At 46.8% G+C, this 16,647-nt stretch overlaps 1 protein-coding gene across 1 annotated transcript; it reads right to left on the reverse strand.

The window, feature by feature from the left end:
- Positions 1-7,308: 7,308 nt before the first annotated feature.
- On the reverse strand, positions 7,309-9,047 carry F4807DRAFT_450935 (velvet factor-domain-containing protein; the record flags this gene model as incomplete). The annotated part of the gene is made up of 4 exons (XM_048000183.1): positions 7,309-8,573; positions 8,629-8,709; positions 8,759-8,829; positions 8,893-9,047. The coding sequence occupies 4 exons, from the start codon at positions 9,045-9,047 to the stop codon at positions 7,309-7,311; spliced, it is 1,572 nt and encodes a 523-aa protein (XP_047855712.1).
- Between the last annotated feature and the right edge of the window lie 7,600 nt (positions 9,048-16,647).

A 16,647-nucleotide genomic window follows, 5' to 3' on the forward strand; every position in this document is an offset into this window, starting at 1 on the left:
TTTAACGAGCTATTGCAACAACTTATTATATTGCTTTGTTAATAGGTATGTAAACGTATTCCATGCTTTAGATAATTTAATCTATAGGTTTAAATAGGTGGACATCCCCCTAAGGGACACCTCTATGCGGAGATTAATCAATACTTCGTTACCTTAGTCATTGGGCAGGTATCAACTTAGTCCAACTAGACCCTCATCAATGCCATTAGAACCCGATATCGAAATTAGGGGAACTTTTAAACACCCGCAAAACAAGCTTGACAACAGCTGAGTAACGACTGATGAACCATTGACTCAGCTTCCATTAAAGGTAGGTATTAAACTTGCAGTGTTTATAAGTTTTACTCATAGTGGTAGAATAGTTCGCTACCTGATTTTCAAGAACATGTGACTCCCACATCCTTAAACCCTACCATATCCCGAGCACCTTGGTAGGCTTGCGTCAGCGAGCCACTGTTAGTGCTTTGTTGATATTATTGGCACGACCTTTAGATGGAAACTGTGGGATTCTGGACCAAGACCTAGCAAACCAGTGCAAAACCCGCGTTGATAGATGCCAAAGTATTCACCTGTGCTTGGAATCCTACCTACTCCCCTCTTTTAGATCTCGTTACGCCTAATTGATAGAGGGGTGAGTAACGACACTTTATGTATAAAACCATGTTTTATTATACAAATAGGCCTATGAATCTCTTTTGCTTCTTCTAGAAGCTATAATGGTTAGTAGAAGCAAGTTGGAATGTTGTTTAGCGGTGTTTTGCATATGTGCTGTCTACATGAGCAAAATCATGGCGTGGATATGAGCGGAATCTTGCCATGTAGGTATGTAGGTAGGTACCTATCTACCAACCTTGCCCAGGAGTCATCTGGTTTAAAATCCCCTTCCTAACAGCTAGAGACTGGTTTGAGTGTGTAGGAACACTCGTCGTACGTTAGTGAGGCAAAATCTGCTAAATGAAAGGCATCGGCTTGATGCGTATGATGAGGAAGGTGAAAAGAGGGGTGGTCATGAATCATGAGCCGTTACAGACCGCCAGGAGGCTAAAATATCAACCTATAGGTTTATGCGTACGGAAAATCTTTTCTCGAGGTGTTTATGCATCCTTAACCAGGGGGAGTGTTCGAAAAGAAATTTTGACCAGCGTGTTTCCTCCAATCACCACCCGTAGATACTGAAGGATCGAATTTCGTGATACAGATGGAGCTTCAATGAAAAGTCAGATGACTAGCAATCAACTACCGTACTTACTGCGATATTCCCACACGTTGTGTAACTGGGATAGGTTCTATGACGCGGCATATATGCTGCTATCGTACGGGTACCTACGTCGATGTTGCGCTACCGTCAATCCACGGCGCTGTAACGGTGTGCCGCATTGTAACGAGGGCAAATCTGGTCGCATGTTCTCGGCCAGCCAGCGAGTAATTGCCATAGGTTAGGTAAATAGGCCAACCACGCGAAGGCTTGCCCAGCCATGCAGCGCATCTCAGGTGCGCCGGAGAATTAATTTAAAAAGCGGCTACGACGGGGGCCTCCTCATCTGGCTTCTCCAGATCAGACCGTTGCAGAAGTCCATGTAATTACTACGCCACGGGTCCAACGGCTCGAGGTGCCACTCTCGGCTCGGTCACCATAGGTCCAAGGTCTCTCTCGTCTTCCAAGCGGGTTGCTATCTTGGTGCCGAGGCCTGCTGTGTATTTTACGGGGCGCGTTACGGGCTTCTCGTAGGCTAGAATATCATTACTATGTACTTGCAAGTTGAATGGGAGCCCTATTCTATGACTAGGTACGTAACTGGAGGTAACATGCGTAATTAAGATGTCGGATAGAAGAAAAGCCTCAACCGGGGAAGGTGACAGAAACACTCGGTGGAATTCGGTTCCCAGGTTTAGGCCAAAGTTCCTAGTCAAGCGCTAGAAACTACATACCTACCTACGTATCATTGTGGTGGTAGGGCAAAAGGACAGAATCTGCTCTTGTATGGCTTCCGGGAGATTAGGTTCCAGAAGAGATCGATAGTATCAGTACCTGGAGAGAGTAAGCAGTGCGGTGAGGAACGGGAGAGCAGCAAGCTCGCAATTGCAACAGCGGCAAAATTGCTTGGCGGCTACTATGGATTCGTAAAGGTAATTCGACTTTCATTTTGTTGGGAAGTTAGGTAGTTAGGAAGTAGGATAGTGAGTGGCACACGTAGCAATTCGCGGCTTAAAAACGGAGACCAGTTCGATATACTTGAACGAAGAAGGCTAAGTTGATCTGTCTATGGCCAAGACCATGACTAGATCTTCGACATTGGACCCGAAGGTAATTCTTAGCAACGGCAAGGTCCAATTCGCCGCAAATAAGCACCTATCCTAGATATCGTCTGACTTAGGAATAATCATGCCATCTGATAACTATATGGACTATTATAGAAGAGTGATTTGAATAATCTGAATAGTATTCGAGTCCTTTGTCGTTTTCACGGCTAAGGGAGAGTCATTTACTAGAAAGGCTACAGGGACTCAGTACCTTGAGCAAATAATTGTGTAGTGCTCTTGAACACTGAGCACGCGATGTAACGACGGCTCGCGGAAGTTGTACCCTTGTCGTCGATGGGATCAACTCAATGGGGTCCCTGACTCCCCTGTCTTGCAACCCTCTTAGTGCAGTACCGTGCACCCTTGACATGCTAGGGTATAACTGAGGCGTGTTATTGCTAGGTATATATTCAATAGGTTTAAAGTGAATGGTAGTTAGTGTCGGAGATAAGGATGGAAAGAGGTAAAGCGTCCTTAACTAATTTGACTCTCTTCAATAGAGCCTTCTCGATACCTTGACAGCTCTCCAAGCTAATAGTAGTAGAGAGAATACAAATTAGATATGTCTGATTAGAGGAGGATTGTAGAACCTGTAGCGGGGATGACAAGAGGAATGGAATGTTCATTATTAATCCTCCGAATTTGGGGTATCCTACCTGCATCTTGACAGCTCCCAAGCCCTTTCAAGCTCGTGAGGGGAAAAACGTGGTATCCGGGTGAGGAGTCCGTGTAAATGGACAAGGGGGGGCGGGTGAACTGCATTCTAGTCGACAACTTAACCACCCAAGCTATGTACATACGTCGTTGATGTCACCTGCCGATCAACTCGTGCCGTCTGAATCTCTCTATGAGTTTTCTAGCTAAAGTCAAAGATTAACTACTTTGTATCTATTACTAGTAACTCACAGAGCTATATCATGATTGGCACGGCTCAGAGGTGCTCATCTCGCTTCTTGTACAGTACGTAGAAATGCAAACTAGTTGGAAAGGTAGTAATCCTACCTTAGGTAGGCAGGTTGGTACTTTTAAACGAGAATAGAGGGACAGGCCGGAGATGTATGTATCTTGTCCACTTGTGACATGGGCGCCGTATGTCGAGATGTTTACCCTAACGGACAGTCGGTAGGTCCCTAGGTATTCTAGGTTCCGGAAGCAAAGAGGCAAAACAAATGCATGAACGTATGAGATGTAGATGATGTACGTAATTGTAGCCAAGTAGTTCTTTCTCGATGCTGGCTTGGTACCGAAACATGGTTATAACAGTCCTTAGATGTACTACAGATCTTTCAAGCATCCATCCTGTCGTTGCAGTTTCTGCCAACTAAGTTGACAGCGAGATGGACCATGTTTGGTCGGAAGATTTGAGAACTCGCTACCCGAAAGCTGTCTAGAGAGGTTAAACTTTGCTGTACTCCGCATGCAATCAATTTATCCCCATAGTCCAGATCAAGGAAAAGCCACCATTTGAGATTACCGTTTTGGGACTGATGGTGTGCTTGTTCTGCAGCTCCCCCTCCCCTACGCGTCTTTCAAGCTGCAACCCTAGTCATCCGCGCCGACTGCGGGCAGACTTGCATATGTACGTTGCTCTGAAAATAGCTCCCGTTGGTGCTGAAGCGAGATGTCATTTTCCTAGAGCGCTTACCTGGTCCAATCTTGATGCCAAGTCTATAGCAATATACGACCTGTTTAAAGTCGCGCGCGACTCTGAGGAGCCAAGATGGCCAAGCAGGGCTCGGTGTGATAGGACATGGAAGAAGATTGCATATATCGCGTGCTCGCTAGATACTGTGGTGGTTGCTGGCAGCGTCATCTGCTCATATCTCTAACGTTCGTTTTCCTATCATGTTCCTTTCGAACGTGTGCTACGCCCCCGACTCCCCGGCTAGCTTCGAAGATGGCGATACCGGATTCGGCCAATGTGAATATCGGAGAATATTTTCGGAGGCTAGGGCCGAGCAAAGATCCTCGTAAGTTCCTCGGATCTGTTAAACGTGTCGATACTCTGCGTAGTACCTATCATACCTACATACATACCTACTTACAAACCTGGTGTCCGCTATCTAGGGACCGAGGTAATGTACATACCGGAGGATGGCTGGGGTGCTAGGTAGCGAACATGGATCATGGCTCCGCGTGGATGAACAGATGACAGGGTATAACAAGCAGGGGTTAGCTCTGAAGAACTCCACGTTTCAACGGTTATCTGTAACTTCGAGAAGCGAGTCGTTCGTCGTTCAATAGTGGCTGCGGATCCAAATGCAACACCTTGAGCATATCATAATTGATGATAGCTACTTCTCCAATCTGTACAATGTACTAATGTGGAGATTGTAATACATACTGTATCTCGTTTCTCTGAGAATCATTAATTATACGAGAATGTCTGGTTGAGATGAGGGAATGCCCGAAGTCTCGAGGAAGTCTGATTGGCAAGGCGAGTTAACTTACCGCCATAATATTGATTTGGCTCGGCTTCGACTCAAATTGGAGCGGTTATGAATGTGAAAAGGGCAAATTAACCATCTATCCAGTAACTACCTAATGTAAACAAGCTTTTCCGTGCCATTATCTAGGTACCTGACACTGAGCCTCTGCACAATGCTGCTAGCAAGAACTTCAAAGGGGTTTCTAATTGTATTATATCATTGTAAGCTATATATTTGCTTGTCATATAATTATCTCCTTCATATATAGGCCTGATTAATATTTCAAACATCAAAGCGTACGTACTTGAAATTTGTTTCACTGGGGAAATCCGCCATTTTCAAGTCTGCGAATATGAAACCCACGGTACTAGACATCATAAATACAAGCGTTGTCACAAGAGTCGGACGATCCCCAGTGCCTTGGGTAAAAGCATTCCGGGGAGCTGCGAGTTAGAGAATAATAGAATCTACCGAGTAATAATAAGATGTGTCGGGTACAAATCCCGGGCATGGGTTTAATGGAGTCTGTGTGGCTTAGACTCGTTATCAATTCAGGGTTTACATATACATAACTAGGTAAGTAAAATATTGAATGCTCTATTAGATCAGAGGTCGGAGAAATGACTCCCATGATAAAAAGTAATTGTTCATAGCTAAGAAGTCGTCATCAGTAATTGCGGTGTGGCTTAAACAAACAGAGACGAATTAGTGTAGAGGTAGTAGACGTACATTGGATTCTTCTGGGGTGCCAGAGCAAGGATCAACTGTGTCATGACGACCAAATAGACTCTACATAGTAGATGAGAATGATTAGAATGGTTAGGTAATTACGGGCAACCTGGTAACATTCCATGTCAGCCAGAAAAGGAATGGGCACAGTAGATAATCCCGACAGTCACTTGAGTTATGTGACCGCTCGACTTGACACCTGGTAGGTTTCTATGACCGCTATGAATAAATATGTATGACGGCTCCAACGGCATATATTTTTACAGAACCAAACCCAAAAAACAGTCTCTACCTTCCAATGAGGTCTGCGAGAGGCTATGGACAGTAAGCAGCTAGATGAATTGCATTTGACGGGGGCTGGTCTGTAGAATCCTTAGTTATAATGGTGTATTTGTCAAGAAACAACACATAATAGTTCAAACACATCATCATGCTTACAACCAGCCACACGTTCATGTACATACAGGGCTGCGGAATATATGACAGCAAAACTGCCAATCCATAGTTCTGCAAATAATAATTCGCCGCTGGGGCAAGCTGGCGGAGAGGCTGTAGCACTCAATGCACTGTACTCGGCCACCTAAAAGCCCTAATTGTCCCTGTATCTACTCACTGTAGTGGACGCATTCCGAATAATTTGCAAGTCTGGTTCCGTCCCTTGCGGGGATTGGCCAGCTTAGCTACCTTGTTCTGAGGATATCTCGACCCCATGGGCTATAATATGATATATAACAGCGCGGACATAGCACACCCTGTCTCATAGTACTTCTATTATTGGTTTATAGATCTGATGAGAGATAACTGATCTGTATTGGGCTACCTACCTACATGGTACACAAGGCTGCAGCTAGAGCACATGCCGTTATGCCTTGATTTATCGTATGCAAACGCGTCCCCAAGAACTGCAATGCACTTGTATCACACCTATATCCTGAGTTGGCAAGCGGAGACGTCTTAGCCGTGACTCTCCGGCAAGCCCGAAGACGAGTACCTACCTATATCACGGGATATCGTAAGAGGAAAGATATAGTACAACTACCTACATACTCTTACTAGAAACAGTTACTCGGAGTTAGAATCGCGATCGATGAAGCACGATTCACGTATTTAGTGCCAAGCTCGTAGTAAGTCGAGTCACATTGCAGAATTAAGCATAGCATTGCAGTGATGCCTTCATTTCTATTTTACTCTAGCAATTAAGTCGGATTCTTGAAGAGTGCTCGTGGTAGCTTTTGTCATCGTAATACCAAGAGCCTCCAGGGGAGAATCCATTAACCCCTTGACGTGCGTAAAGTAGTAGTAAACAAAGGGGACCTCGAATGGTTGCGCAAAGGGGGAATATGGGGAAAACCAATGACGCAGAATAGCCTCCATTTGGGTATCTTTCAGAGAAGTGCTTTTGAAAACCCGTGTTGCCGTACAAACTCAGAAGGATGAACCGGAGGAAATACGACTGTCCCTCACTATGCATCAATTTCCCTTTCAAAAACAATAAAACAGAAAACAGGTAAACCAATTCCGACGCATGCACATACGCACATACACACACCAACGCCACCTGCCTTCCTGTGAACTGGAATAAGTTCCATTTCGATGCAATGTTCCGTGGGATGCGTATGACAAATATTTCCGAAAACGAACGAGAAAACGACTAGACGGTTGTGTAAATAAAGTAAGTGTACTGTCATAATGTGCCAACATCGAAATCTTAAGTATTATTCTAAACCGTCAAGTGTTCGTCCAAGCCGAAAAGGGGTATGAAAAGTTTTGCTGGTACGCCAGCAATTAATAAACGTTTAAGCTCGCCAATAGTAATCTTTCCTCGTGGGAGGTGTCACATTAGCCATCTCTAGTGGTCTTGCTGTGTTTTATTGACCATATGGCCAAGATGGTGATCGAAAGAGTCCGCGCCGCCAATTGGGTAAGAACCGTTCAAACTCTCAGACGGCATAGTCGCTGTCAAAGGTGTTCCTAAGCCGTGCTCGCGTAAGCTGCCATGGTCGTAGGCATTCGTCATACTTTGATATGCTCCTTGGTTAGAATAGGGTGAATGGTGGGTCTGATGTGTATTTGAGGTGGGAGGTGCTGTGGTGTATAGATTAGGACCTACTGGCGACGCAGTTCCTGAGGGCGGTGCGCCGTTCAGCGGTCCATGTGATCGAGGCGACACATTATGTATTGGCGAAGCCATCGCGCTTTGGGGGTGCGTTGGGATCGGCGCGAGATTTAGCGGCGGATTGTTTCCGGTATTAGAGCCTCCTGTGAAGATAAAGGGGTGAGAAGAGTTTGGTGCAGTTGGATTTCCGAATTGGATCGGTGAGTGATTTATCGGAGACTGTCGCTCGAAAGCGTGAGGGCCTTGTAGCGAAGAGAAGTGGGTTTCGATACGGCCGGTTGGAGGAGGCATCGATACTGTCGTCGCTGAGCTCGGTGGTCCCGTAGTCACCGACCCTAAGGAAAGCTGTTGGGACGTGTATCCTGGGCCCGCGGGAGCACCATATGGCCCCCAGCGTAACTCCGGACCCCCTTCCTGCGTAGGTGTCCCAGGGTTTATCGTAGAATATTCTGTTCGGTGTCTCTTCGCTACGGGTTCGTCTCCATAATCGTGATAGGAGCGCTCGTCAATAGGCTGCATGCCACCGTTCTGTGCGGCTCCACCTTGCCTGTGTCCTGCCTGCTTGTCTATGTCTGCCATACGCAGATTCTTTTTCTTGTTCGCAATTTGCCGCGAATCCTTGCGTAGTCGAAGGCGAACTCCCTGATCGCTAAATGAACGAGTCAAAAACGTAGATTCTGCCATACCAGGGAATGCCCTCCCAGCATGGACTTTAAAGGGGTCGCTCGTCACCGAACAAATCGTGACCCAAAATTCGCCTTCATCGAGATTATCCATCGTCATCTGTAACAGGTCAAACCGAATGACATATTCCCCTTCACTCTTAATCGTAAGATCACCAAACACAAAGAACGCCCCCTCTTTATTAGTAGGATCCTTTAGTCGGTGTAATGATGAAACTGTTGTACCCGCCATCATGTTTGCTGGCGGAGTAGACTGCCCATTCGGACCCGGAGGGTGCGCATACTCTAGATATGCAACGGCTATAAGATAGGGGCCTGGAGAATGTTTAGTGTTCGGGTCAGGCGTCCTCGCAGGCAGGCCAATACTCACTTTGCCGGTATACACCATCGGGATCTTCGTCGCTTGGTACGTGTAGTTGGAGGATCGGGGGAGGGTCGACGGGCTTACGGTCTTCTCAGGTAAGTATTATGTCAAATATAACGAGGGAAAATCTCTTTACCTTTGTCTTTACCATTGGCAGCTTTGGCCATGGTAGGTTGTTGTAATACTTCTAAGCGATAGGATTCGGGACTATACCTAAAGACTTAGCAAACAGGTTCTTCGGAAAGCTATAAAAGCGGATTATTCACTAACCGTTGAGGTTGAGGGCCACTCTGCTGTGGATGTGGCTGATGGTGAACCTGAGGAGGCCCAGATAAGGGTGGCATTGCTGGGCTCATTGCTGGCATATATCCAGTTGGAGGTCCATGGCTGACCCACTGGGTGCTGTGATGAGTATGGAACGCCATCTCTTATGACAAAAATTAGACGCGCCAGATAGACTTAGGGATCGTAGAGATCAGCAATGGGGACACTTACCGAAGCAGTCATGCGGTACTTTATGCGTAACTCGCAAAACACTTTATATGGTGGGTTTTTTCGTTCCGAGTCGCAAAATTGGGACTAAACCTGTAATCTGGTTAGAAATGTAGGCGACTCTAATGTAGTGGTAGACAAGTGGACTTCTAATGTAACATCTCTGGGATAATGGAAAAGGAATAACTTTTGTCAGAATTCTCCAAGAGTTGGGTGTATCGAGGGAAAAAGTGGTAGCCAGATGGTGGCAAACAGGGAAAATAGTAAAAAATGGAGGGTACTGACAGTTGCGTGTCCCGAATCGTCCCTTTCGCTAGTTCACAACCCACGTCTCCGCCCAACGGAGTAAACAGAATGCGACTTCTCCTTCGATATAACCTCAAGATTCAAGATTCTCGAGATAATCGTGATATATCCGATCCGGAGGTGAGAAGCTACCAAATCCGTGTCCAAGATAACCCACCAAACTAGCTTTCATGCAAAGCGTAATCAGCGAACAGGTCGAGGTATTCGGGTTTTCAAACAGAACTGGTGAGAGCAAGTACAGAAGCACTTTTACAAAGCAATTCGTGTAAAAGGGCCGTATAGTCTCCTTCCTTTGCATGTGTATTAACTTCCTTCCAAGCCTTGAGCCTAGCACCTCTTGTTGCTCGAAACCCCTGACACCGACTTTTTGGTAGGATCTACGTCTCTTCCCAGTTGAGGCAAATAGCTCTCACACAATAGCAACTCTACTGTGGAAGCTCGATTAGTGAAATAAATCTTTTTTCCCGTTTTACAATCCTTGCCACAAGCCAAACTGAAGCCAAAAAGGTCGCCACGACCATCCAAGATACTACTCTTCCACATCAACTTCGCAAAGCGCGACAGTGGCGTATCGTCCGTCAACCGTGGACAACCGTGACAAGGCGCATAACTTGGTAGATGAGCCGCAAATTGAAAAATCCGTGGACGTAGTCTCAACCGCAACGCTCTATTACGAGTACCGTCAAGGATGAGGGACCGTAGCTGCTACTGTGAGGGTTAGAACTTAGCGCAAGGCTTTGATTCGTCTCGTCCGCGTAGTCAAGTGATACGGTGAGTATAGCCCGGCAAGGTTGGAACCGCTAGGACAACTGCCCAGTACTAAGAGTCAAAGGAACAGCCAGTGCCTGTTGCAAGATCAAATGGGAGGGCGTTAGGAATCGGAAGGTTCTCTAATTTGCGATGGTCTTCTCAACTTGAAGACGGCGCCGGCAACCTGATGGCTTTTTTTATATATCTGATCAGGGTATGAATGCCCAAGGTCTCGCGATCTCGGATTCATACGACGATGAATTTCCGGCACCCTTCTCTTAAATTTGTCCAAACCCAAGGGCCAGGGAGTGCGCTCCAAAAACCACAACTTGTCAGGATAATATGTGCCTAATTCAAGGTGGTCGGTCCACGTTTCCCTGTCCTAAAGAATGGGGATGATGCCTGTTGCCTGGGTTCGCGGGCCTAGAGATCAAGGGCCTAGAGTCCTGCTGTCGTTCGGGCCGCCTTTGGAAAGAATCAGGAATCTGCCGTAGCCCAAGGCCGTCGCTGTCGGTGGGATATTCGTCTGGTATTATTTGGATGAATTGAGTTTAGTCGTATGTATGATGGTATAATCCTGAAGCTCTACAGATCAAGAGAGGAGGTCCAAAGAAGACGAAGTAGAAAAGACGAGAAATCTAGCAAGGTGGGCGAGAGCTTCGTGGGGGTATTTCCGCTTTCCGGGATCTTCCAGCAATATCGATAGGCCGGTCGTGCGGAGGGAGAGAAGGCTGTCTTTACCGTAATCACAGGTTTTTGTAGAAGTTTTCCGTCAAGGCCAGTAGAAGTTCGATAGTGAAGACAACACGACGTCCTCGTCGTGATTGTTCAAGAAGGTTATTCTGGAACTAGTCGTGTATTTGGGTGGATGGATTTACCATGTGGAGAAGAATAAACTACGGTATACCATATTACCAACGGGAAGGCATAAGCTAGGCAATATGTACCGGTCCAAGTACAAATGGCACAGTAGATATTCGAGGCAGGTCCAGAGACAAACGATAGTGGTGTGATCTGGCCAATAACTGCAGAAAGCTCCAAAGAAAAAAATATGCCAACATTAAGCACTGTGATGTACGGGGAATGACGATGGTGGGCCAAATGTCTGTAGGGATCAACCGGTAGGTACTCGACCCTCGAGGGTAGTGTCTAAGAGGGTACCCTTGATGGGTGTATACGAAACTCGCCCATTTTTGTACCTTGAGTTCATGATTGGCATGGCCAGCAACCTAGCTCCGCCTTGGCTATTGGTACACCAGACCAGAAGAGAGCTATCTCTGCTGACGAAACCATGCTGTATTGTATGAAAGTAGACATACATACTTCCCCCGGCAAGGGTCGAGCTGCAGGATGAGTACTTCGCATCGAGGTACAACAACGAGCCTGCATGGGGCGTTGTCAACCGCTGTCAATGATCAGAGTAGAGAGCGACAGGGGGGGTCGCCGCTTCAAGCTTTTCTATCCGCACAAAGACTTATGTATTGTACATGGGCAGCCTAGCTCATCTGTCCGTGCTTTGCATCCGAACGAGCGAGGGACTTGATGCTGGCACTCCCGCACCGCACCAGACTATCGAACGCGGAACCCCAACGCGACTTCGCGCTTCCCTATCCCCACGTATGATATATATGTAGTTTAATATGATATACACTACTATTTCTCAGAGCAAGGTTCTCCTTGGAGGACGGGCAAAGGAGAGGTCTGATGAGACTGTGGATATAGAAATATTGTTCGAGCTCACTAGAGCCTAGGAGATTTCGAGCCGGCAGGAATAAAATAACACAGTGTGTGTGGTGTGGCTAGGCTGCCAGGTAGGTAGTCGGCCGGGACGAACCACGAACCCCGGTCTCTCTCTTGAATGGCGATTCCTCCCAGTACATACAATAGAGAGAAGACTGCCGCACACGCGCATACGGTAGCAGGTGATGAGACTAGTAGGCAACTCGGCGAACAAAAGGTACATACGAAAGACTCCTTCTAGAGCCGGACAGTCACAGTAAGTGCAGATAGGTATGCGCGAAAGAGCTACGCCCCCTCGCATGCGAAGTGGAGGGACGTGGACGGTGAAGGCGAATGCTCCACTATCTATCAAAAATGTGTAATCCCCGGGCTATGCCAAGTATGGTACATCAATTGCATCGTCCCTCTTTTAAGTAGCCTTCGAGGAGGGCCGATGCCACCTAGTAATTAACGCCGTACAAGTATAGGTACGGCTCCTAAGACCCCATATACTGAAAAGATCTACCATGCCAAAGTCTTCCGGGACCAGCAAACTGACTGTGGCCTGCCGGTAGAAGAACTCGTGTTAAATTAGCCCAACATTTTATTTAATTCTTTTCAATAATCCTGGATGTCGTTACCGAAGGTGACATTACTCGCACGGTTGGTTCATTAGCATAGCATCAGGTGTGGGCAATATTCGGCGTTGTGTGAAAGAGGAATTATTTTATGTACTCTGCCGTCGCATTCGTGCGTGGTTGTAGAAGATCTGAATTATTCGCCGAATCAGCTCAGCACCTGGTCAGCATGAAGAACTCTCCCGCATTCAAAAACCAACGAAAGAACGCAGAGGTCATCTAACGGGCCTGCCGCTAAACCAGGCAAGGACATGCCAGGCCAGGTCAGGCTGCCTATCTGTCTTCTTATTTCGAGATCGGACGGAATCCCCAGCCGGGACTGGGCCGGCCGTGTTTCAGAAGCTTCCACAGCCCATGCTAAAGAATGCGCATCGAAAGAAGCCATCAAACGCTAAAATGGGTAGGGCGATCCGGTCTTCACAGCCTCAAGGTCGACCGCGGCATATCTCCCCTACCTTAATTCTGACATCCCATCCCGCTGCTGTAGCACGTCAAAACCCTCAAGTTGGTTGAGGTAGATGTCGTGCCGCATGCCCCCAAAGAGATTCGACATGGTTCAGGGTTCAATTCTGTACACTAATAATAAAGGGGTAGCGTTCATGTGGCGAAGTAGTTCGCGTTCCTGAATCCTTACTACCTATGTAAGGCCTGGCAGCCTGGGTAGCTGTTATGACAGGTTCAAGGAGTCGCCGTAAGTGAACGGTATCCGAACACCATCGCCATTATTTCTCATTGCAGAAAAGAGTAACAATGCCTGATGTGGATGAATATAGAAGAACTACCTAATATAGATCGATGCATTCTGACCGATTATCTTACGGAAGCTAAAAGCTTTTTAATTTTGTAAACTCTTAAGGCATTGGACAGCTATCTGTTGATATGTTAGGATATCCTTGTCCGATCTATTTTGTCGCGTTTTCCTATTAAAATACGAATAAAAATAAATAAATTCCGAATGCGAGATCCTGCACCACAACGACTTGGCCATCACAGCATCTCGAAGAATGTCACCTACAAAATTATTACGTAGACAAATAATCCTGTTGATGAAAGAGGTTTAGATATATGTATTGGTACATCGTAGAGCACGCCACGTTTAATGGAACTGACCCACGTGAGAATAGGTAGCAAGGGCTTTAGTGCTTCAGTGTTGGCGATGCTAAAGAGGAATTCCCACATACCATTTTAGGACATGGCCAGATACCAATTGATTAAGAAGCAATATAGACACCTGAATCAGGAAAAGACTGCGAGCAAGACTGGTCTCAAACGAGCCAGGCGACAGAGCTGATGGGGCAAAGCAAGCAGTCACCTAGATCTTGGTCGGCGATTTTTAGCCCTGTATGTAGGGTGTACCACAGACCTTTCAGCTCCGAAGTAGTCGTGGGGATCGGACGAACGACGAGAAGATACATACCTGCATCCTGCTCCTCTCCACGTCTTCCTCTTTCTTCTTTCCCTCCTTCTAGAATTTGAGATAGACTCCTGCAACAACCCGTACGTCAGAGATTTGGTGCGTGCGAGCCGGCACGGACGCTGCGGGTAACGACATGGCAAGTATTAGCAAGATCCCTAATTCTAACAAGACAATACAGGTACTCGAGACGAAGAGGCACGTTTGCATGTACTTCACTAGCTCTGCGGTTCGTGGCCGCCAAGGCATAGGCCTGCGCAATGCATTAGAGATGCATCGTGCGTAGCCCTTTTGGATAGCCACAACATGTGAGGGCCAGCTGTCAAAGCAGCATCGGGCATCTCCAACTTGTCACGTTCTTTGACCCTGCATTGCACCTACAATCGGCGTACATAATGTATGTACCGCCGGTCCATATGGTCACACTGATCTTGTCGGAAAGGCGGAGATCAGGCCGGGGCTCTGGAGCTCCAGACGAAGGAATTCTTTAGCGCGTACAGCCAACGGCGCGAGCTAATTCGTCGGCCGCCCCCTTGCCGAAGATCACGATTGGTTTTGACAATGCTGATGCTGCTTGCTGATGAGAATTAGGATGATGGTGACGATGATGACGACGATTGACGATGACGACGGTTAGGATGATGCGATATATTGCCAGTTTCAATAATAGCCAAAATAGTAACAACGGTCTCTCGTCGTACAATATGTAATGTGTGCACATATCCTACATGACTCGACCACTCCGCGCGATGGAACCACACCACGAATACCAACATCCATAGTACCAACGTAGTGGCATAACTAGGTAGGCACTCGATAGGGCTTCTGACACTTGTCTCGCTTATGCCGTTCGTCTGGCTCATGCAGATTATGGGTCTTTTGGCGTGCATATGCATATCCAGGGTTTGGTCGGAGCATTGCAGATGAGAACCTACCAGTGGGGTGTATTCCGGCTCGGTGTGGATGGTAGCTTTGCTGCAATAATTATTCAAATTCGTTAGATGGTCCCGCGTGGTGGATCTTATTGGTCGGCCGGTTAGTTAGTCACCAACCATGGAGTTGCGGAATGACTATGGTGGTGATACCGTTGGTGGTAAAGGCTATGTAAGTGCCGGAAAGAGGGTGTATACATTGTAAGACACTATAAGATGTCTGTACCTACTACCTACCTGCTAGCTACAACACCAGCTACAACAGACAATACCTCATATGCAATCTCGACGACGGTGGCTTAGAGTGGGGGATCTGCCTCTACGGGGCTTGACGGGATCAGGGGTCCATAAGCCGCTGCGAATTTTGAGGTGAATTCTTGGGAATTCTTGATATAGAAGAAATAAGTAAAACTTACGGCACATTACCGTATTAACAGTCCGAATCGAAGTCCCCTATCGTAGCCCATAATGGGTAGATACACCAGCGTCTATATACTAGGTACTTAAAGGTTAGGTATATTCGCGAAATGTTGCAGCGTTTTGGGCCGCCAATTAATAAAATCTTTAACAAGTAATGTACCCTGTCGTCATCCTTGTTTTAGCTCTTAGCACCATCCAAAGTCGAATCTCAAGATTTGAAACTTCAACATCTACTCCCGACTTCTGCGCTTCCTTGGATCACCTACCATCTACTAGGTACGGTATTCGGAACTCCTAACCAGAAAATTGGGGCTCGCGGTTCGGCTCAGATCGTCGTCCATTTTCAAGATTCCACACCCGCGATCTAGGGTTGAGTCTTTCAAGGTGAGATGCTACTAGGTACTAGGTAGGTAAGATACTAGCCCCAAATTCGACGAGACAATGGTCACATAAGGCTATCGACATTAATATCATTATCAGAACTTACCATACATGACTTAGGACGGGATGACACACTCGCTCCGTTGCCGTACCTACATTAGACACTCCACGCAGCGCCCGACCATGGTTCACGGCCGAGTTACGGTATATAAGCCGCATAGCAGCGCCAAATGTTCATATGATATGCCAGCTTAGAACCGCTTCCTGCCGGTGCTTTACCTGGATCCAGGGTTGCCAAGATCAGAAGGCCATGCTACCCCCTTGTTTATTCGTCATGACTCGTGGCTTCAGAGTCCAAACTCCCCCACGAGATTCTTCTACAAACCGCGTAACAGATTGTTACCAACGATCCGGCATCCTCTTCTAATCCTAGCCGGCTAAGCGCTGGGTATCTCATCCCATATATAATTCATCTCATATCAAACGCTCATCTTTTCATCGTCAACAATGCGGCCTTCCCCGGCTCGCCTCCTTCGGTTAGGTTAGCCCTCGCCTACGATGACGCCCCACAAGATAGAGATGTTGCAAGGCGTCAGCCAGGCTTTACGATCATCGGTTATGCCACAGTTTACGATCCATTCTGTATCTCGCCGAATCGAGTTCTATATCATTCGTCTCTATAGCAATCATAACAACTTACCCCACGTAAATATCGCACGTCGATATCGGCGATACATGTACTTATCCTTGCTTCCAAAAACGATATATCTAGGTAATTATTTTCATATTCTCGAAGACTTTATTGCCTGCAAGATGGGTCATACTAGGAATATCGGCATTACGTGTCGGACGGACAAAAAAAGCCGTGCAGCCCTTGAATCAATAGTTATCTTCGCGTAACCCACCACCGCCATTTACTTCGCTGCAACTTGTCGAGACGAACTACCAGTTCGTCTGTAATGCAAAGGTCGTC

This window comes from Annulohypoxylon truncatum, assembly GCF_022578515.1.
Source record: "Annulohypoxylon truncatum strain CBS 140777 unplaced genomic scaffold F4807scaffold_10, whole genome shotgun sequence".
In the NCBI taxonomy this organism is placed as follows: Eukaryota; Fungi; Ascomycota; class Sordariomycetes; order Xylariales; family Hypoxylaceae; genus Annulohypoxylon; species Annulohypoxylon truncatum.